General features: G+C 31.1%; 2 protein-coding genes across 2 annotated transcripts; one reads left to right on the top strand and one right to left on the bottom strand.

Moving 5' to 3' along the window:
• Positions 1–11,138: 11,138 nt before the first annotated feature.
• LOC107893181 (uncharacterized) lies at positions 11,139–15,151 on the top strand. The gene is made up of 7 exons (XM_016818103.2): positions 11,139–11,900; positions 11,987–12,073; positions 12,188–12,460; positions 12,960–13,130; positions 13,386–13,439; positions 14,149–14,295; positions 14,387–15,151. The coding sequence occupies exons 1-7, from the start codon at positions 11,667–11,669 to the stop codon at positions 14,762–14,764; spliced, it is 1,344 nt and encodes a 447-aa protein (XP_016673592.2). The 5' UTR covers positions 11,139–11,666; the 3' UTR covers positions 14,765–15,151.
• A 2,703-nt stretch (positions 15,152–17,854) lies between these two features.
• LOC121212345 (secreted RxLR effector protein 161-like) lies at positions 17,855–18,544 on the bottom strand. The gene has a single exon (XM_041084815.1). The coding sequence runs from the start codon at positions 18,542–18,544 to the stop codon at positions 17,855–17,857; it is 690 nt and encodes a 229-aa protein (XP_040940749.1).
• Between the last annotated feature and the right edge of the window lie 5,875 nt (positions 18,545–24,419).

Below are 24,419 nucleotides of genomic sequence, written 5' to 3' on the forward strand. Positions count from 1 at the left end.
AAAACAAATCTAATTAAAGGTGATAATGTACATGCCATAATAGAAAAAATCAATGTACACAATATATAATGGAAATATAATAAAATAAAGGATAAACAATATACATGAAAAAAAACAAACCGATATATAATAAAACAATATATACATGAGAGAATCTTAAATAACAAAGAAATAATAATATATGTATTTTTTAAAGAATAAATTATATACATAATAAATTTAAAAGGAAATACAAATAAACATATTTAAAAGAAATTATATATATATAATAACATAGAATTAATAGTGTTTATAATATAAAACTAATTTTAATATAAATTATATTTTACTAATATATATATAAGGGTAGTTGAATTAAATATTATGAAAAAATCTCAAACAATATGATAATATAGAATATCTTAAAATAATAACTATATAATTAAACAAATAAAGAAAAAAAAAACAAATGTAGATGAAATAATAGATTGAAATGAAGTAAAAAAAATGATTAGAGCAATTCAAAATGTATATATAAATAATTTTCTAAAGAAATGAATATTAAAAATATATATATATTGAGATGAAAGAAAAACTTAATTGAAGTAAAATCAAACTTAAAAAGATAATTAATAAAAAAAATATTGAAATAATGACTAAATCACAGTACGCGCGAACGTTCAGGGATCAAAACTGAAAATAACCCAGATCTCAAAACATGGCGCCTAGATGCGTCCCTAATTGGAAAGACAGGCAAATTCTAGGGACAAATTGTAACAAAATTAAATGTAAATAAGGATCAATTTAATGGTCTGCGCGAGGAAGAAGGACTAGTCGCGCAATTTGATCATTCGAAGTGCCAAAGTGCGAATCCAGTACATGGATTGGGTGTGCACGCGAATTTTCCCCCTTTTCTACACGGCACCTCTTCAAATATTTCATAAAAAAAAGGAAAAAAAACCTAAAATGAATCCCTAATTTTTCTAAACAAAATCAAAACAAAGAACCCTTCTCATCTCTCTCTCATTCAGCCGAACTTGACGGTTCCTTGCCCCATCACCGTTTTGCTTCCATATTTTAGCCGGCGGACATCGTCCGAAGGCCTAATCTGGCCTCGTTCGAACACGAATCCGAGAGTTTTGCTAGGCTTAACCTCAATCCTCATCTAGGCTTCGACTACCATGAAGCAAAACGCCATAGAAGGTCTGGAGAAAGCTGGTTTTTCATAGTTTTACATCATGTAAGTTTAATTCTTGCTTTTTCTTGATAATTTTTATGTTTTTGTGACTTTTACAACTAGGTCCATATGTTTAATTCATTAGTTTTTGATTATATGGATAATTTTGAAAGTTTCCATGAATAAGTACTGAAAGTTTATGATGATTTATCATGGAATTGAGGTTTTAATTCTATAATATGATGATTTTATGAAGAGATTTTCATAGAAATCATTATTTAGGACCTAATTGTAAAAGTTATAAAATTAGGGTTTTGTGATGAAACTTTGAATGTCAAAGGCTGTGAAATAGTTTATAATGTTTAAATAAAGTGTTATTTGAGAAGAATTAGTTCAATTGATGAATAAATTGAGCAGGGACTAAATTGTAAAAATTGAAAAGTTTAGGGTAATTGTGTAATTTCAAAAATTTAAGGGCATAAATTGTGAAATAGAATAGAATTGAAATGGATGCTAATGAAGGAATGATTTTATAATTATAGATCAAGAAAACGAACTGAATCGTGGAAAGGAGAAAATTCAAGAATAGTCCCTGAATTTCTACGACTTTTGCAAATTAGTCCAGGTAAGTTCATATGGCAAAGTTCAATGTTTTGTTATGAAAATCTTATGATTGTTAAAGTATTTTATTGTTGATGAATACTATCAATTTGCATTAACTAATAAATAATGTGTAACTAAAAGTACAAATTAGTAGGAACAATGGATTTGAGTGCTTCTATTCTGTGACCCTGATGAATTGACGAAAAATATGTGATAAGTGCGCCCGTTTAAGACCATAGCTAGGCTATGGCATCGGTGCAATGTGATAATGTGACTCCGTATAAGACCATAGCTAGGCTATGGCATCGGTATAATGTGATAATGTGATTCCGTATAAGACCATGTCTGGGATATGGCTTCGGTATGATATGTGAACTGTGTAAGACCATGGCAAGGTGATGGCTTTGGTGCGTGATGCGTAACAATGTGAAAGTCCATAGTTTACTATGTCAATGTGATAATGAAGCACTCAATTCCCTTATTGTTCCCTAATTTGACAATGAAGTAAATGAGAAATGGGCCTAAGGGAGTTAAATTGTGAGTAGCCATATGGAAATTATTCAAATGAGTTATTAATGAAATTGTGATTTGGAGGATGAAATATTTAAACTAATAGATATATGATTGTGTACAATATTGGATAAGATTTGTGTTTTTATGCCTATGAGCTTACTAAGCTTCAATAAGCTTACTTGTGTGTGTTTGATAATTTCTTTTGTTGATTGAATTAAAGAGAAGTTGGTAGATCGGATCAACACAACAAGGCACACTATTCAGATCAATTCCGGTAGTTTTTGTTTTATGTTTAAAGATTTATATGGCATGTATAGAGTTTGAATGAATTGAAGTAAAGATGTTATAAACTAGTTAACAATATTTGTACTAAAACAGTTTTTGGTAAGTAGCAATAGTTTGACTTTGAAAATTCACCATAATTGTGAAAATTGAGTTAAGGGCTAAGAAAAAAATGAGATTAAAGCCTAATGAGTCTAGTTTCATATAGAGAAAACGGTGCATGCAATTGGATTTTATGTTATGAGATATTTAAATTGTTGTGAGACAGAGTTTGAATGACTTCGAGTTCCCTTGTTCTAATTTTTAAAAATCATTAAAAATTGCAAAAAAATAATTATGAGTCATACTGTATATGTATGGATTCCTTATTGGGTCTATTTTTAAGAGAAACAAACGGCATGGTTATTTGAATTCTGTACAGGGAGAAATTTGGTTCGTAGTGCACAGGGGTCAAAGTAGCCAAAACCTGAAACAGGGGAGAATTTAACTAATAAACTGTACTAATTGGACCAACCAAAAATTATATAAAAAATTTGTAAGTAGATATATGAGTATAAATTTGGGGAAAATTTACGGATTTGGATTTCGAGTTTTATAACTCGAGATATGATTTTTTTTAGCAACTATGACGCAGTTGGACAGCTTGTTTGAAAAGTATGATATAAATTATCTGAATTTGGTTAAGTGCTCAAATAAGTTTAGTAGTGCCTTGTGCTCGACTCCGGCGACGGTCTCGGGTAAGGGGCGTTACAATAAAGGTCGATCTTAAACATGATATTTATTTACATGTGAGGGTACTATCATATCATGGTGTTCGACAAAGCAAACATTAGCCGCTGCTTCTTTAAATCATGTAGAAATAACTGCAATGCATGAGGGAAGTTGAGGGTGTGCTTGGCTAAGGTTATTGATCCAACATATCTAGAAGATATGTAATTGGTCTTTATAGGAAAAGATGCCAACTATTTTATATGAAGATAATGCAGTATGTATAGCTCAATTGAAGGGTGGTTACATCATAGGTGATAGAACGAAACATATTTCCCCAAAATTATTCTTCACTCATGATCTTGAGAAAAAAGGTGATATAAATGTTCAACAAATTTGTTCTAGTGATAATTTAACAGATCTTTTTACTAAGGCGTTGCCAGCTTTAACTTTTGAAAGCCTACTGCACAAAATTAGAATGCGTCAACTTAAAGATGTAATGTAATGCTACCATTAGGAGGAGTCTAAAACAGGTTGTACACTTTTCCTTTAACCAAGGTTTTGTCCCATTGGGTCTTCATGGTAAAGGTTTTTAATAAGGCAACCTGTAATAAAAGATTGTGTACTCTTTTTCCTTCATTAGGTTTTTATCCCACAGGGTTTTTCCTAATAAGGTTTTAATGAGGCACATTATCTACAAATTGACATATGAATATCTTATTAAGTGGATGTCTATCATGATTAAGATAAAGTTTTGATGTACTTTAAATTCTAATAATTATTAGAATTAGATTTCTTCTTCTTTTATACTTCTTATGCCTATAAATAGATACTCTGATAAAGCATTGTAATCATCCCATCGATCAATAAAATACATTTTCTATTGCTTCCCATATTTTCTTTGTTCTTTAGTCTATCTATCTCTCTTTATTTTATAACATAACTTATTTTATTTTGGGTTTTTAAAACTCTTGTTTTTTTATTTAATATTAATTCGTTAAGTATAGCTCAATACAAAACAAATTTAATACAAATTTCCTCTAATACTATCGATATTTTAAAGGAATTGAGAGCTTTGTGAAGACCAAACTATGCTTTAAGTATGCAGTCTCTCTTGAATCATTCTTTCCATTAACGGTCAAAACAATCTTAACCTCAATGAAAAGTAAAATTTGAGCATAACGTTTATCAAAATATAGAAAATTCCAAATAAATGTATTCATTCCTACCATTATATTCCGTGTCATCTGTCACATGTAAGTCATATATTAGCTATTTTTGTTCCATAAAACATAACATCGTTAGTGTTTTGGGGTAATTTGTTGTTGGACAAAACACGTTAGTGAACAAATATAAATATAAATATTTATATTAAATACAAGATCTAAACAAATAATTATATTTATTTAAAACATCATATCTGAAAAACCATACCTCTGTAGTGATCAATGACAAACTTGTGTGTCTTAAGCTTTTAGGCATTCAATATGGAGGAATTTTGAAAATTTCTATGAATAAAAATATTCGCAAGGCTAGAATGGCTCAACCAGTCTAGACATTTTACGTCGCCCACGTCGTGCAGGTGGCACCCTAATCCCAATTGTAACACCCCAAGCTCGGCCTAGACGTTATGGTCGTATTTGGCAATATCACATGATAGTGTTTTTGAAACCTCGTTGTTACGATGAAACATTTCATGTTATTATCTTTAGTAAACTTTTGTTAGAACTTAGGAAGTCGTCTTTATTCATTTAAAACATTTGTTTTGAAACATCCCTCGTTGTGGAAACTTTAAAAAAGTAGTCTAAGTGATCATACGTTTAGAAAATACTTTAACTTTTTGAAAATCGAATGTTCTACAACCAGCAGGTATAAATCCATAAAGTAAAACAAATAAATAAAAACCCAAATTTAAAACCAAAGTCTCAGAGGGTCCTTAAGTTACAACCCAAATAATCAAATTATAAATTGTAAATTAAAAACCATGAAGTCTAAAAATTATTGTGGTCACCGCTAAGTCTTCCGTTGCACCGATCTGTTTAAATCTGGGGATTACCTGTACAGATTAAACAAAAAGGGTGAGTTTACGTAAACTCAATGTGTAATCCCGCAGAAACAAACAAACAATCAGTATTTACAGTGCACAGTTGAACAGTCTTGGGCCTAAGCCCTTTTCAGTATTAGTGACAGTTTGGGTCTTTGCCCATCTCAGTACAGTGTCAAAAATGCAGTAGGGCCTTAGCCCATCACAATATTAGTAGCAGTAACAGTTATGCATTAGCAAAAACCTACCTAACAACCTCTACACACCATCTCCATCTAACCCTACACTCCATGAGGGGATATAATCAACCCACCCACCCCTACACTCCAAGTAGTACCGAATGCGGCACAAAACAGTAGTTTGCAGCTGAGCTGCCAGTAAATTAGGCTTAAAGCCTTTCAGTACACTTCCTCAAAATAACAACCCCCAACCCAATGCAATGCAACATACAATGGATGATATGCTATTACGCAATTTCAGTACATATATTCAGTTCAGATATTAACATGCTTAGTACAGATATCATTCAATCAATTTCACACATTTAGGGGTCTAAGTAGTGCTTACTGACCTTACAGTAGGTTCACAGTCGACTTGGGCGACCCGTGCAACCTTAGAAAAATTTCGGTAAAAATGGGCTCACACGCCCATGTGATCTGCCCGTGTGGCCCACTCAGCCCAAATTGGCCTTGACCGTGTGATCCATTTTTAATGTAACCCATGCTAGCTAAATATTCATATATGTTTTCACTATTTACTTATATGTTCATTCAAAGCTGTCTACTTGAGTCATTATCACTAAATTATTTATATCTTGAGCTACAGAATTCCAAATTAAGATCCGCTTGATGTTTTTGAAACTAGACTAAAATACCTTTCTACCATAAAATTTTCAGAAATTATAGTTTATCAAATAAGTACAGTAAAAGCTTCAAATTTATCCCTATTCTACTGTTTGACAACTTCAACTATTTTTGATAAAGTTAGACTATTGCTATTGCTGCTGTCCAAAATTATTTTAGTGCAAAATGTTGATTTCCAAGTTTATAACACCCTTATTTCCTTTATCTACAAATTTTTTCGCATCATTTTCTCTTATTTCTCTTATTTCTTGACAGCAAGCAATTTTGGCTTTTCATCGATCCCGTTTTTTGCGTTTCGGGTACACACCTGGTATCTTTTATGATGCGTAAGCACTCCTAAGCCTCCAGAACGTAAAAATCGACCAACATATCTCTAGATTAATCACTTAATTCATTTTTAATCAACCAATTTCGGAAGGAACTTGACTAAAAACCTAACAAAACCCTTACCTCACTTGAGTAACCACGACTTCGCACAATCATAGCGTCGATTCAAAACCACCAACCCCTTGATTAACTCCTAAACACCAAAAAGGAATTCTCCTTTTAGAGATTAACCAAGAACGATTAATAATAGACAAAACCTTTACTTACCAAACACGTGCAACCAACGATGAACAACCGAATCAATTGGAGAAAAAAGAAAGAAACGGAAGGGGAAAAATAATGGAAATTACAGCTGCAACTAGGGGAAAGAATCGGTAGAGGAGAGAAAAGAATAAGAAGAAAACGTTAGAAAAAGTTTGGGTAATTGGAGAGAAAATCGAAACTCTATTATTATTATTATTATTATTTTGCAACAAAAAGATATCAGATTATTTTCTGATAACCTCAAATTGGAGCAAAAATACTATCTCCACACCATCACGGAGAATTGAACACAAGACCTCCAACACTCCACTTAACCACTAGACCCACAAGCCCATTCTAATATAAACTTACCAACAATTAAACTTAAGCCCTTTGCACAATATTAAAGCTTTATTTATAAAAATATCAAAATTTACCCAAGTAAGGCTTGAACTTGAGACCTCACACACACACCTAGAACACTTAACCACTGAAGGAAATACACACTTATGTATCACACATACATGAAATTAAAAATCAAAATTTTGGGGCGTTACATTGATGGATTTGCACCTCCCCTTTGCGCATGAGGGAAAACATTAATTTGGTCTTTCAATAACCACTAAGTTGGTTTACATATATATACAAGTTCCACACTTGATTCCCAATCAATGTGGGACTAATGCTTTTCATTTTCCTCGACATAATTCACAAGAAGCTTATTTTGAGCATCAATTTCTAATTTATCACTCAATCATTTTGAGCATATGATATCATGTTGTAAAGGTCTTATGGGGTAGAACATAAAATCATAATTTTATGATTCAAAACTCCTCATTTACTAATCGAAAATATGCCTCAAAGATTCCAAAAATCATATTTTTCCAACATTAGTAAATATTTGGCAAGTTTAGATATCAATTAAACCCAAAAAAGCTCAAGTACCAAATTAGGAAAAAGTGTTAAGTTCATATTGAATCAAAAAATTCAAATGACAAATTTAAAAAAAAAAATTAAATTCAAATATCAAATAATATCTATTACGAATTGAACAAGTCAAACCTAGGCAAGCAATTTCTTTCTATTTCAGCTTAGTTGGATCCAATTCAATTTTTTTGTCTTTGGTACCATAGAATTTAAAACTCACACGCCTGTATCCACACTTATTTAAATTAGCACATAAACACGACTTGTAAATAGATACTACGACTTTAGAATATAATTAACACTTTTGACATATAATAAAAATGTTATAAAATTTAAATCTCAATTTCACAACATTTCACGCTAAACATAAACATCTAATAAAAATTATTATAAACATTATAAAATATGAATCTCAATTTGACAACAATTCACGCTAAACATAGCCATTTGAATTAACTCTTAAAACATCCAATGTTGCTTAAGTATGTGTTTGGAGGGGTATTGGAGTGTGATGTAGTGGGTTTTTATGATATCTAATCGCATCATTATCACTGTTTTTACACTAATTGTAAATAAATGCATTGTCCATCTAAATTCACCTTAAGTCTGAATTTAAACCTTTGCTATCTATAATTTTTATATCTAATTTTATGTTTTAAATTTTGTTATATTTTAATTTTATATGCTATCAATGAATTTAAAATTTTTAATGACTAGAGAATTGAAACCCTAAAATTAAGATGAATTAGTTTATCTAAAATGATAACAATAATCTTCTCTACACAGGATAAAAAAAATAAATAAATTATAAATAGGGGCATATAGGTTCTTTCATGAAAACATTATTTAATTTATTTTTCATTTGTAATTTATTTCAGTCAAAACCATAGTTCCAGGTTGATAGAGTTAAGGAGGCTGACAAAAAAACAAACAATATATATATATATATATATTTAATTATTTTATGTAGTTTGAATGAAAAGTGAAGAATTCGAGATTCCAGAATAGAAGCATTGCAATCTTCATTTAATTTCATCTCACCCCATATTAAATACCTACATTCATTTTCTTCAATTGCATTCAATATTCGTTAAAATTATTCATTATTTTTTTTATTTTTCTAAATAAAAATAGTAAAAAAGATATGCAAACCATAAATTTTAAATTATTTTAAACTTAAATAATTCATTTTATCGATTTACTCCCTCACATTGATTTAATGTATTTCTAGATGGCATCTCCCCACATAGAGATGAGTGTTTTGCAGCACATTTCAAGGGGTTGGATTGCTTCCATTTTACATTACCCAAAAAAAAATAGTTTAATCTAAACTTATTATAAAAGGAAAAAGAAAGAAAATTACAAGCGTAGAAGCCTCCCCAATATGTTGAAATTTCAACAAACAACACTCCTTTTTATTTTCCTTGAGTTTCTTTAATCTCAAATCCCAAGCACATGTTTGTTTTATAATTTATGTTCGAATTTTGTAACTATTTTTCTCAATAATGCTGTCTCCAAGAGACGAATTTATATTCTCCCTTTAAAAGTGCAACGTGTCTTACCATTATACATAATTACTTATTAGTGTTTAATATACTACTTTATAACAAAAATGTTATTATATTAAATATGATAATTGTAATTTTTTTATTTATTATCAATATATTAATGAAAATTACTATATTTAATTGTCATTGTGGTCCAAAAACAATCAAACATGTCATGACAATTAATAATTGAAATTAACCAAAACTATATATTTATATTATATAGTGAAAATTGAGGAATGGGGATGAAGAATATGGTAAGGTTTCATATTCAAAGAAAATGGCAAAAATAATTATACCTAGAAATTAGGTGTGAGGAAATGTTGATGAGAAGGCATGGACATGCGGTGGCCTTAAAGGGTGGATAAAAAAGATAATACCAATTGAGTGCTACTTGGAGTTCAATAAAAGGTAAAAACCAAAAGAAATGGAGAGACTGTGAAGTAAAGAAAAGCTAAAGGTAGAACAACCTGAAAAGTTGTGTATATATTTTTTAAAAATATATATATATATTTTAAAAATTTTAATATGATATTTATAAATAAGAAAAAAATTAATGCATGAATAAAAAATAATTAAATAATGTTTAATCGGTGCCCATGAGTAGGAGAGTAGGGAGAAAGCTAGGGTTTCATTCTCAATATTTTTTTTAAATTGAATTAATAGTTAAATTGATTAATTCTTCGATTATTAGTACAATTGTTTAATTAGATTTAATTAAATATTATTTTAAATTAGAAAGAAAATCAATTCAATCATCTGATGAATCAATTTATATCAATTTATAAATTAATTAATTCAACTGTTTGAATCCAACAATCTTGCTTTTAAGGTTGGTGCCAATAGGGGCTACCCAGGGCACTTAAAACGGGAGCATAATACTTTTACCCTTTCAATTCTATAAAATTATAAGTTACCAAATAGTCAAATTGTATTTTGTCCCTAAAATAATAAACTCTTAGTTTTATCATTTAAAAATTATAAAAATATAAAATAATGCAATGAAAAATTTATATTTTAGCTTTCATAAAAATACATATTTTAAATTATGTGAGTCTCCAGGCCCAATTTCAGACTTATGGATGTGATTGGCTTACAAAGTCCAATAATAAAGTTTAAAGTCAAGTAAATCAAACCAAGATTCGATCAAAGACAATATGTGATGATGAATCTTTTTGAGAAAATGTGGAATGATACATGCACGAAATGGGTGAAATTTATTAAAGTCTATTTAACCAAACTGTCAATTTTCAAATTGAAAAGATTAGTCAACTTGCGATGAAATTTTGGATGAAATCCAAACATTTATGGGCTTAGATGTCTACATAGTATTTGAAGATATATCTCTTCGTTTTGAAACACACATTGAATCATTCGATTTCGAGGTCAGAAGCTCAAGTTATGACTATTTTAGTGAAGATTACGCGAACAGAATTTCTGGACGGGATTATTTCAGAAATTACGAGTTTTGGGCTTTTAATTTGAGTTTAAATCATATTGGGTTCAGTTTTTAGACTTCATTTTTATTATATATTAGCCTAATATTGTATTTTGTAGATTTTATTATTTTATTATTTATTTATTTTAAAATATTGAATATTATTTAAGTATTTTAAGTTGTTTAGGAATTTTTGTTTCAATAAAATTTAGTTTAAAACTAATTCTTGTTTAGATTAATTAGAGTTTATACCTCTTCAAGTTTTAGTTAAATGTATTTAGTTAGTCTATATAAAAATTTACGATTATTTTTCAAATTTAATTTTTTTAATACTTTTTATATAAAAAATAATTATTTTTATCCTTAAAAATTAGTAATTTAATATAGTTTAGCTTGATGTTTCTAATATAAAATTCTTAGCTGTAAGAGACAGAGAGAGAAAAGAAATATTAATGGCAAAGTATAAGGTGGCAGATACACACATTGAAGGAGAACTGCAATTGAAATAAAAGGGGGACCTGTTTAGTTGGGTAGGTCAGGGATTTTATTAATTGCCTTCAACTCTCTTCTTTCTTCCTTCTTCTTCCTTCCTCATTTCTTTGCTTTTGGTGCAAATTAACAACGCAAACAAATATTTAAAAAAAATGGGGTTTCGATAAAAATATGAATATTTTTAGTTCATTATATGAAACCAATGCAATTGCAGGCAATCATGATTTTGATAGTGAAATAGAAAGCTAGCCTTTCCCTTTGCCATTGCGTTTGTCTCTCTTGTGTTCACTGTTTCAGGGATAATTAAACCCTTTCAACCACCTCTCTTGTCTCCGCCATTAAAGCTTCTGAAAGAAAAAAAAAGAGTCAATTTTCATTCATTTAATTCCTTTGTTTCTCTGGTACAAAAGATCCAAGGGGAGATAAAGTGTTGTTTGTTTTTAGCTATTGTTTTATTTTTATAGTAATGCATTGCTAGCTTCTCCAATTTCATCACTTTCCTTTGGCACTGAATGAGATAATAATGGCTTCTAACGCTTACATTATTGCTAATAAGAGAGCCGTTTCGTCTCATCCTCATCGTCAACCCCATCTTCCTCTTCTTCTTCTTCTTTTCTCTCTCTTTTTCATCGGGAAATTCGATATTGTTTCCGCTCTAAATTACACCAAGTATACTAGGAAAGTGAGTAACTTGAGGCTTCAAAGAATTCAAAAACACTTGGAAAAGATCAACAAGCCTGCTGTCATCACCATTGAGGTATATATATATATATTGCACCCTAAACTATGTACATAATTTTCTTTCATTTCTCATGGGGTTTTTTTTATTTTCTTGTTTTTCAGAGCCCAGATGGAGATATCATAGATTGTGTTCATAAAAGAAAACAGCCAGCTTTGGATCACCCTCTTCTGAAAAAACATAAGATTCAGGTAAATACCCAAAAAAAGGGGTTTGATCATTTTCAATCAAACAGATACATTTAGCACGAAATTTGAGTCTAGTCTTTGAATTTTGAAAGCTTTGAATGGTGAAATATGTAACAGAGAGTTGCACCGGAGATGCCAAAAGTGAAAACGTTGAAAAGAGATGAAGGAAGTGGAGACTCAAAGAGGAAAGAAGGAGAAGATTTAATATGGCAAATGTGGCATAGGAATGGGACAAGATGCCCCAAAGGAACTGTTCCAATACGGCGGAGCACAACTCGTGATGTTTTGAGAGCCAAGTCTTTGTTTCACTTCGGCAAGAAACAATCTACCACCACCAACCCTACTCGCCGTGCCGACGCTCCCGACGTCGTTAGCAGTAACGGACATGAGGTACATCAATTTATTTTAATTTATTCAATCAATAAAATTATTAGTTATAATCAATGAAAATGAGGAAAATTAAAATTTGATAAACAACATGTAGTATATAAAAAAGGGCATTGACTTACTAGGGTTTCATGCTTTTGGGTTATTGAAAAGTGTAATGACACCAAAATTAGTGGATGAAATTTTTAATTAAAAGAAAAACTGGAAAACATGTGATTGAACATCTTCTTGAAAATGGGCTATTGACCTTTCCAAAATGAAATTGGAATTTTTAACCTTCTTTCAATTAATCACATACTTTATTCCTTAATTAACGTACACCAATCAACTCTAAAAGCATCAAGAAACAACTGTAAAAAGCTCAATATATTGTTCATATTTATCATAGCTTATTTTTAAAAAGGTCCCAAAATATTAATTCACTATTGACAACTCAATTTCTTGAATAAAGTCAAGAAGTAATAAGAATTGGATGGTGATGGATGCATGTGCACGTTTGCAGCATGCGATTGCATATACGGGAACATCCCAAGAGGTATATGGAGCAAAGGCTACGATAAACGTGTGGGACCCATCCATCCAAGAGGTCAACGAATTCAGCCTATCACAGATTTGGATTCTTTCGGGGTCATTCGACGGCTCTGATCTCAACAGCATCGAAGCTGGATGGCAGGTACTCCTTCCATTTCCTGTCCTTACATGCACACTATCATTATTCTTCACTTCAAGATTCTTCTTTGATTGTGGATATTACTAATCTATTAAATCTAATAAATACATCCATTTATTAATTATGTATTTTATTTAAATAAACAAGTTGAATTTTTTTTTAAAAAAAAAAAGAAAGAATAATTTAATTTTATAAATATAAAGAATGGAAAATTTAGGTTGTAGAGTATTCTGAAGTTTTGATAATTCTACTAGTCAGGTCAGTCCGGAGCTTTATGGTGACAGCAGGCCAAGACTCTTCACATATTGGACGGTGAGTTCTCCATATTTCTTTTTTATTATTATAAAATTCCACTAATCATTACCAATTAAAATGTTAAAAACACTCATTACCAAAATGCAAAAGAAATAGTGTCCAATAATTAAATTAAACCAACCAACAAAAGCTTCATTATTGTTGCGGATTCTTTAAATTAACTTTCTGGGTTTCTTCCAAACAATTTTCTTTTTTTTTAGTTTACACATACATATATCTACATGAATTTTCAATAATGAATGCTTCTAGGATTTGTTTAAGTATTATTGATACGCTATAATTAGTAGATTGATGGAATTTGGCATTTGTTTGTTAAGGAGAATATATTTATTTTCATATAATATGAAGTCAACATTAATTATTTCAGTAAGATGTGGATATTTATTATTAGTGAATCTCATGTAAGTTGTCACTTTCATAACTGAGGTGAAAATTAATTAGTTTTCTTTTTAATGGTTGGGTGGATTTTATTTTTTATTATTTAAATAATAGTTCCGGCTTAGCTAAATCTTTTTTCGATCGGAGGCGGATCGTTATGGTAGTTTAAGAAACTTTATCCCCCTCGAAATTTAATATCAAAATCCGTCACGATTAGAAATAAGCTTATCTAGTTGTATACGTAATTAAGCATTAGAAAAAATATTACAAGGAATACAATTATTTGAATTGTTAATTCAATTATTAATTAACAATATCTTTTTTACAGTCTGATTCCTATCAAGCAACTGGATGCTACAACCTTCTCTGTGCAGGCTTTGTGCAAACAAATAGTAGAATTGCCATTGGGGCTGCCATTTCTCCTGTCTCACAATATGATGCTAATCAATATGATATTACCATCCTCATTTGGAAGGTAAATCACTTACTTTCAAATAAAAAACTGCAAATATTTAACTTAATATAAGGTCGGTGTTCCAATCTAAGATTTTTTTTCTCAATTTTAGGATCCTAAGGTAGGAAATTGGTGGATGGGGTTTGGTGATAATAACCTGGTAGGTTATTGGCCAGCAGAGCTATTTACTCACCTAGCAGACCATGCCACCATGGTGGAATGGGGTGGTGAAGTAGTGAACTCAAGGGCCAACGGCAAGCACACGTCGACTGAAATGGGCTCCGGTCACTTTGCTGAAGATGGGTTTGGAAAATCGAGCTATTTCCGAAACTTGGAGCTTGTTGATGCCGATAATAGCTTGAGTTCGGTCCACGACATATCAACCCTAGCTGAGAATACAAATTGTTACAATATCAAGAATTCTTACAACAATGAATGGGGAACATATTTCTACTACGGAGGGCCTGGGAACAATCCACAGTGCCCTTGAGCATCACCGTCCGATCAACTTTACGGCAAGATATGATTTTTAAGATAACGTAAAAAGAAATTATTGTCAAAATATTCTTTATTTGTGTAAGTATGGATTATGCTATTCCCAGTCTTGGAATTTTGCTAATTTTGGTTAGCCTTGATTTGGTGAGGAAGGAAATGTGTATTATTAGTGAAAGAAAGACTAAAGGCAAATTGCATAAACAGGCATGGGAGTAGCAATATTTTGGGAATAGGGTATGGTTTAATGTGAATTTTTCCTCGATTGTAACATTTATAGTACAGTTTCATTGTTGTAGACCCAAATGTTTATTGCTAAGCTAAAGTCTAAGCTTTTCAATTAGAAAAATAAAAATGAATTAATGATTAAATTTAATATTTATAATTGTTTGTCTGTTACAATCTATTTATACTAAAAAAAAAAGAGGTTGATTGAGTTTTAACTCGATTGGCATGGGTATTGTTGTCAATGCGAGTTTGAGTGCGCTGAAGCTATTATCTTCCTATTTATTGGCTCGAGAGGAGTTATGAATAATTCTAAGTATTGTATCAAAAAAATAGATATAATCAAAACTTAAAATGAAATTATTCAAAAACAAATATTTACTATTTTATATAGATAAACTCCAATATTTTTATCACACAAATAAACTCTTAAATTTTAATTTGTACCCAAACTCAAAACCAAAACCCCTAAACACTTTAAATAAATCAATCTCTCTCTTTTAATATTAAAAAATAAATAAATCTTTCATTCTAAATGGTTAGGGCAATTAAAAAATGGGCAAAGTGCAAGAAGGAAGGAGCATGTTATTCCCAAGAAATATAAAAATAGTAAGGCAGCATATTGAGTGGAGTCAAATGGATTTGAGGAAATGAAGGCAGGCAGTTGAGTGAAGTAGCATCCTATTCAATGTCATTCAATGTTTGATGTTGGGAATTGAGCCTGCTTATTTAGTTTATAGTTTTCATCTTAAAAATGAATAAATATTGCTCTTTTAAAAAAAAAAATTCCTGGTTCCAATGAAACCTGTTAGTAACAACTATTAGCACAAGATTATCCATTTTTGTGTTTGCAATCAAATATTTAGTAGATGTTAAACATTCAGAAAATATGGTTCAAATTGTGTTTACAATTTACATAATTACATGAATGGACTTGGTGATTCATCACATTAATGCTTTTCTTTCATTATGGGATTAACACATGCTTCTTCATAATGTTGTCAATGTAATCATGCTTCTTCCTCTTGATGATAATTAATTGATGTAAACATGTTTTTCAATACATGTATAGATATGTAAGCATATGGTGATAATACGCTTATTATTAATTGGTTAATATATATAGATATGTACGATTAGTTTATATATAGTTATGTATGCATATGAACTAATTTTAAAATTTTAAAAAATTTAATGGACATGTTATAAAATTTTATTTTAATTAAGTTTTGTACCATATATATATATGTTTTGTGGTAAATATTTTGTCATTCTCAACCGAAGCTACTCCGAGTTACCCATTGAGCAATAAAAAATGTACTGTGGTTGTTTTACGATCATCAACCGTTCCTGCTTCTTTGCATGCTCTGCTGACTGTGTGGAATCTTGTTTCTGTCAGAGGAAGAAGGAAGAAACCGAATGAAGCCGCAAGGGCATGTTTCTTTGTTTGTTGTGGTAGCATTAATGGATTTTTCTCATAACTAGATCTTATCATCTGTTGTGCCACTCAACTTAATTTGAATGATCGAGAATTTGAATAAAAATATAAATTTAAGAATAAGACTTATTTTTTAAATATATCGGGTCTTGAGTAAACTTTTTTATCTTAGCCCAGCTTGACTCAAACTTGCCAAAAAAAAATAATGTTGTTTCCATTGTTTTGGTTATGCTTTGGTTATTTCACTATTATATTACTACTATTTTGTTATTCTTATTTGAATATTGTATTACTTTTATTTTATTGTTAATTTTACCATTGTTTTAGAGGCATTTGCTTGTTAAATTGCACATATCTTAATGTTATTTAAGCATAAATATTAATTTTTTAAAAATTTATTTTTAATTTATTGAGAACATTTATTTTAATGTTTTTAGTGTATTTAATGTATTATAATTTTTAAATTTCTTTTTATATAAAATAATAATATAAATATATTTAATACGAACGGGATGGATTGAACTCGAGTTTTAACATTTTTATTCAAGCCAGGATTGGATAAAATTGTAAACTCATTTTTTAGATGAGCTGAAGCCTAAACCTAAAAAACGAATCTAAAATTATGTTGAAGCCCAACCATGATCACCTGAGTTTTTAGCTTTAATCGAATTGGGCTCTAAATGCAATAAGCCACTACTGGGCTTTGAATTTGATCCATTTAGTTCATGAAATTTTTGTATATCTATCTTCTATACTATATTTAAGTAAGTTGGTATTATCCTTAATCTGTTGTGAAATAATAAAGAAAGAATAAACTAAAATGTGATAGAAGAAAGAGTGTAGAGAGAATGTAGAAGAGAGAGTGTATCTTCTTTTTATATATTATTATTCATGAGTACATGAGCCCCATATATATAGGGGTTAAAAGTAACTCTCTAATTATTATAGGGCATGTAAAGGGTCATGACCTTTTATCTCCCATATTAATGGGGTATAGGAAATAACTTATGGGGTATAGGAAGAGTTTTATAACTTTTGGGGTTGATAATGACTTCCACATAAATATTTCATAACACTCCCCCTTGGATGTTCATTATCTAATTATGCCTCGTTAAAACCTTACTAAGAAAAACCCAGTAGGACAAAAACTTAGTGAAGGAAAAAAAGTACATAATTATACGCATGATATGCTGCCTCATTAAAAACCTTACCTGGAAAACCCAGTGGGATAAAACCAAGGTTAAGGGAAAAAGAGTACAGCGCGTATTAACCCCCCTAATGGCTACATCACTTGAGATCTCGAAAGTGACGCATTCCAATGCAGTAAACAAGTTTTTGAAACACTGATGTAGGAAGTGCCTTAGTCAATAAATCTGCTAAATTCTCACTTGAACTGATCTGCTTAACTTTTATCTCCTTAATCTTCTAGAGGTCATGAGTGAAGAAGAATTTTGGTGCAATGTGTTTTGTTCTGTCACCTTTGATGTATCCACTATCGAGCTGATCAATGCATGCTGTGTTGTCTTCAAACAAGACAGTTGTAGCTTCCTTTCCAGATGATAAACCACAATTATTCCTTATATGCTGGATCATAGATCTTAGCCATACACATTCACGACTTGCTTCATAGATTGCTAAGATTTCTGCATGATTAGACGAGGTTGCTGCAATTGTTTGCTTTATTGAGTGCCAAGAGATTGCAGTACCTCCATATGTAAAAACATATCCAGTTTGTGATTTTCCATTATGAGGGTCTGACATAAATTCTGCATCTGCAAAACCAATCAACTCTGTCTTTGATTTATTAGGGAAAAATAGACCCATATTCTTTGTGCCTTGGAGATAACGAAATATTTGTTTTACTCCATTCCAATGTCTCCGAGTTGGGCATGAGTTAAATATTGCTAGCAAATTTACAGAAAAAGATATATCAGGTCCGATATGGCTAGCAAGATACATTAATGCCCCAATTGCATTGAGGCATGACACTTCAGGACCAAGAAAATCTTCACTATCTTCCCGATGACGGAAAAGGTCTTTACTTGGATCAAGTGATCTTACAATCATCGGGGTAGTTATGGGATGCGCCTTATCCATATAAAATCTCTTTAGCATCTTTTCAATATACGTTGATTGATGCACAATGATTCCTTTTTTTAGGTGCTTAATTTGTAACCCCAAACAAAATTTCGTTCTTCCAAGGTCTTTCATTTCAAATTCTTTCTTCAAGCATCAACAGTCTTTTGGATCTCTTCAGGAGTTCCAATGATATTCAAATCATCAACATATACTGCAATAATTACATATCCAGATCCAAACTTCTTAATGAAAATGCATGGGCAAATTGGATCATTCTTGTATCCTTCTTTCAACAAATACTCGCTTAGGCGATTATACCACATGCGTCCGGATTGTTTCAATCCATAAAGGGATTTGTGTAATTTGATCGAATAATGTTCTCTAGAACCTGAACTCACTACTTCAGGCAGTTTAAATCCTTCAGGGAGTTTCATATAAATGTTAGTATCCAGTGGGCCATACAAATAAGTTGTTACTACATCCATTAGGCGTAAATCAAGCTTATAGCCAGACTTATCAAAAATCTAAATGTAGTTGCATCCACCACAGGAGAATATGTCTCCTCATAATCAATTCCAAGTCTTTGTGAGAATTCTTGTGCAACTAAACGTGCTTTATACCTTACAATTTCACTCTTTTCATTTCTTTTATGCACAAAAACCCATTTATATCCAACTGGTTTCACACCTGTAGGTATACGGACTACAGGTCCAAACACTTCTCTTTTCGCTAGCGATTTCAATTCATTTTCAATTGCTTCTTTCCATTTTGGCTAATCATCTCTTTGTTTACATTCCTCAATCGATTTTGGTTCATAATCCTCTTTATTATTTATAAAATCTAATGCTACATTGCATGCAAAAATATCATCGACGTCAATTTGATTTCGGTTCCATTTTATACCGGACATGACATAATCAATAGAGATCTCTTCATTGTCAAGTACCTGATTTTCTTCTAAAACTATTCTTCAAGTCATGTCTATAGTCTCTTCAGGAGATCCCGGTATAATCATTTTTTCTTTGATTTCGCCATCATTAATCTTTTCTCCTTTCTTTTTTCGAGGATTCTTATCTTTGGAACTAATTGGTTTACCACGCTTCAGGCGTGTATTAGACTCAGTAGCAACTAGATTTTGTCCTTCTGGGACATCAAGTTTTATTGGAGCATTCACAGCTGGTATATGTGACTTAGTCACTTTCTTTGGGTCAGAAAATGCGTCTGGCAATTCATTAGCTAAACTTTGTAAATGAATAATCTTTTGAACTTCTAAATCACATTGCTTAGTTCGAGGATCAAGATGAGCTAATGACAACTCTTTCCAACTAATTTTCTTATCCAGCTGTTTGATTTCTCCCCCTAATGTTGGAAAAATTGACTTGTCAAAATGACAATCTGCAAAACGAGCCGTAAATAGATTCCCTGTAGATGGTTCTAGATATTTAGTTATGGATAGGGATTCAAATCCAACATATATACCCAACCTTCTTTGAGGTCCCATCTTAGTTCTATGTGGTAGAGTAATTGGAACATATACGGCACATCCAAATGTTCTTAGATGGGAAATATTTGGTTCCTGACCATGAACTATTTGTAAGGGGGAGACTTTATGATAACTTGTTGGCCTGATGCGAATTAATGCAGTTGCATGTAAAATTGCATGCCCCCAAGCAGTGATTGGGAGTTTTGACTTCATAAGTAATAGCCTTGCTATCAATAGAAGTCGTTTTATTAAAGATTCTGCTAGACCATTTTGTGTGTGAACATGAGCTACAGGATGTTCAACACTTATTCCAATGGACATGCAATAGTTATTAAAAGACTGAGAAGTAAATTCACCAGTATTATCAAGACGGATGGTCTTAATAGGAAAATCTGGGAAATGGGCTCGTAATTGAATCAATTGAGCAAGCAATCTCGCAAACGTCAGGTTGCGAGTTGATAACAAAGATACATGAGACCATCTACTCGATGCATCGATTAAATCCATAAAGTACCTAAATGGTCCACATGGGGGATGTACAGGCCCACATATATCCCCTTGAATTCACTCAAGAAAAGTAAGTGGTTCGTTATTTATCTTAGCTGGTGATGGTCGGATTATTATTTTCCCCAGTGAACATGCAGCACATGTAATGTTTTGAAGAATCTGCTAGCTCTTCAATGAATTTCCACATGAATTTCCAATTATTTTTCGCATCATTATTGAACCGGGATGGCCTAACCGGTCATGCCAAAGAAAAAAGTCATTAGTAAACTTCTGGTTTACTATAGCATGTGTTTCTATAGAACTGATCTTTGTGTAGTACAAACCAGTAAAGAATGCAGGCAATTTCTCAACAATTTGTTTATTGCCTTGAACAATACTCGTAATTTGAAGGAATTCACAATTTCCTTCGTTTAAAGTCTCAATATGATATCCATTTTGGCGAATATCTTTAAAACTCAATAAATTTCTTTGAGACTTAGGGGAGTATAATGCATTAATAATTTCAATTTTTGTTCCCCTTGGTAATAAAATAATTGCTCTTTCGGAGCCTTCTATAATAGTTGTACTACCAGATATAATGCTCACACTTTCTTCTTTCATTATTAAATGAGAAAAATATCTCTTGTCTTTCAATATGGTGTGAGTAGTTGCACTGTCTGCTAGACATATATTTTCACCATTCATAGCTGATTGCTTTTGCGAGATAATGTACTTCAAAGAAACAAAATAACCACAAAATGTCACACATAATAGTGAAAACAGGTATTCAAAGTTCAAATTACTAAAAGGTATATAAAACAAAATTATCACATAAAACATAGCACTAGTAAAGGTCATAACATCATTATTAAAGTTGCTAAATGAAACATAGAGTAGTAGAGGTTTATTTTATTATTTATCGAAATTTGTGGCCTTAATAATTTCCTTCAGGGGTAGAAAGAAAATCAGCCACTTCTAAGTGGGTTGCATTACCATCATCAAAATCACCTTCGCCATCTTTATACACAAGATTGGTTTCTACTTTCTTTCCCTTCTGTTTTATGGACTGCTGATAAAGATCAACTAGATGCTTTTGTGTGCGACACACACGAGACCAATGTCCTTTTCCTCCACAACGATAGCATACATTAGTCACATTTTCACCTTTTTCTTTCTCTTCCCAGTTACCATTTTTCCGATCCCACTTGTGACAGTCCTAAATTGACCCTAATCGGGAAGTGGTTTCGGGACCACAAAACCTAGTTAAAAATTTTGTAAAATATTAATTTCAGTATTTTTGTTATGTGAATTACCTATTGTGAAAGTTGGGTGGTCTAATTTAGTTAATTGGATGCTAACTTATTTAGTGGGATTTGATTGTATAAAGGAAAATTTTAGAAGTCTTTTTCTTAAAGTGGCCAATTGTTAACATGACTAAAATGTGGGGCTTGCATGTCAATTAGACCCCTTTTATTTTAGTGGACGGCAATGATGAAGGGAATTTTGTATCTTTGTGCTTTTTAAATTAGTAAAATAATGATAATTGGTTTTATAATATGAAATGAATATAAATATTATAATGAACACATGGTGATAAAAACAAAGCTATATGTTATTTCTTCTCACCTTTGCCGAGAATAAAGAAAGAAACTAAGGAAAGAAGGCTTTGGATAATCGACCATGGAGGTCTAAAATTCAAGGTAATTTTTTGATTATTTGAGCTTCATCTTGATGAATTGAGTTCCTTGCTTGGTACCCTCCTTGACCCATGTTTCTACTTACTTTATCTTTGAAAGTGATGTCTTGGGAACATTCGGTTATAGGGGGGAGTTTTGAATGTGAAAGCTGTACTAGAAATGGAATTTGGAGTGTTTAATGGACTCCATGTTGCTAAAATTTACATGAATAGAAATTTCTAAGCTTAAATTGTAAGAATTTAAGTTGTGTGGTTTAAATTGTCAAAGATGCATTTGGCAATTGATTATAATTTGTTAAAGGGTGTAAAGTATTGATAGTTCTAAATGGTACATAGTTAAATGAAGATGGAAGCTTGATAAAATTTTATTAAGAATGAAAGTAGGAGAAATGTGTATTCGGCCATGTTGTGATGAGTTGAATTTGAATGGTTGATGCTTTAGTTTATAAATGGTCATTAGATGAGTTTTAAACTTGTTAAAGTTTGATAATTTGGGGGTGTTAAATTGGGGAAAACGTGTAATAAAAATGGGTTGATAATGTTTGTTTGTTAATTGATGTTTGCACCATTGTCGAATGTGCTTAACATTAAGGCATGATTTAGTTAAATGCAAACTAATGGAAGAATGGAATTTAGCTTCGCGTACATGTGTTAAAATGATGGAATTAGTAGGAAATGGGTATGAGCTTGTCAAATTTTTGAAATTAGGACCTTGTGAACTAAATGATATTCGGCAATGGTACTTTTTACATGAGGAATTCGGTGTTAATTGTATTAAATAAGGTTGAGGTAGTTGCCGAATGTGTTTATAATTAAGTAAGGTTAATAATAGAGCAATGAGTGGCTAGTAGAATCTAGTTAGTCTTCTTGTTATATTCGGCCATGAGTTTGTATAATTGGTTTGTAATAGATTAAATTTGTTTATTCAAGCTCAAGAGCTTAGGGAGTCTAATTCGAATAAGAGAAAAAGCTACCTAACCAAATAGTCGATCTGTAATCGTTCGACAACTTCCGAGGTAAGTTCTTAAGTATTTGAGTTTGATTCCTTTGTAAGTTTTAAGTTTTTAAATGGGATGAATATGAATTAAGTATATACGTTAAGGTCAATGACTTTTCTAAATGATGGCATATATGATATTATGTTTTAAATATGTGAATGAGAACTTTACAGAGTAAATTTGTATAAATCTGTTTGGGACAGCAGCAGTAGTGTGTTTTGGAAAAATTACCATAAATTGTGGGAATTGAGTTAAAGGCTGAATAGATTATGTAATTAAAGCTTGATGCGTCTAGTTTCGTATAAAAGAAATCGTGTAAGTAAAGGGGTTGCCGATAATGAGATTTTTTTTAAGTTGTGTGATACAGAGTCAGAATGGCTCCGAAATCCCTTGTCCAGTATTTGGAAAATCATTATAAATCGTACAAAAATTATTATAAGATAAGGTTTATATGCTTAGACTCCTTAATGAGTCTAGTTTCAAACAAAATAAACGAAAACATATTTTGAATTCTGTACAATGAGAAATTCAATTCTTAGTGAAGAGTAGTCAGAATAGTCAAGCAGTAAAATAGGGGAAACTTTAAGAAAAATCTGGTATTGATTAGCCAAACCAAAAATTCTGAAAATTTTGTGGATAGAAGATATACGAGTCTATTTTCATGGAAAATTAACAGCACATCATTTGGAGTTTCGTAGCTCCAGTTACAAATAATTTAACAACTGTTGCCCAGGAAAACAGCTTGTAGAGAATATGTGATTATGTTGTAAACATTGATAAAACTTGTTTTAGTTGCTCATAAGCTATTGATTAAACCCATACGTGAATTCTAATTTGTGACATTATAAAATGATATATGACTGTTAAATGGATCTTTGATATTAAAATTGTGAAATTGTAAGTTTATAAGTATTCGAATATAAAATGATAGTATGGCTTGAAATTGAATTATTCATTGGAAAATGATAGATGTAGATTCAGCCAAGACAAAGTGTATACATGAAAGTTTATGTGGTATATGAAGTATATTTGGATAATTGTGATGTGAATATATGAAAATTTATATTTTGATTCAGAATTTTATGTGATGAATGTGAATGTGTATATATGAGATAAGGCCGAATGGCCAATGTGATGAACGTGAAAGTGTATATATATATTGTGGTCAAATGACAAACTGTGGAAGGTGTGTTTTCTTAGATATTTGATGAGGCAAATGAATTACAAATATGATAGTTGATGTGAATA

This window comes from Gossypium hirsutum, chromosome A13 (genome assembly GCF_007990345.1).
Source record: "Gossypium hirsutum isolate 1008001.06 chromosome A13, Gossypium_hirsutum_v2.1, whole genome shotgun sequence".
In the NCBI taxonomy this organism is placed as follows: domain Eukaryota; kingdom Viridiplantae; phylum Streptophyta; class Magnoliopsida; order Malvales; family Malvaceae; genus Gossypium; species Gossypium hirsutum.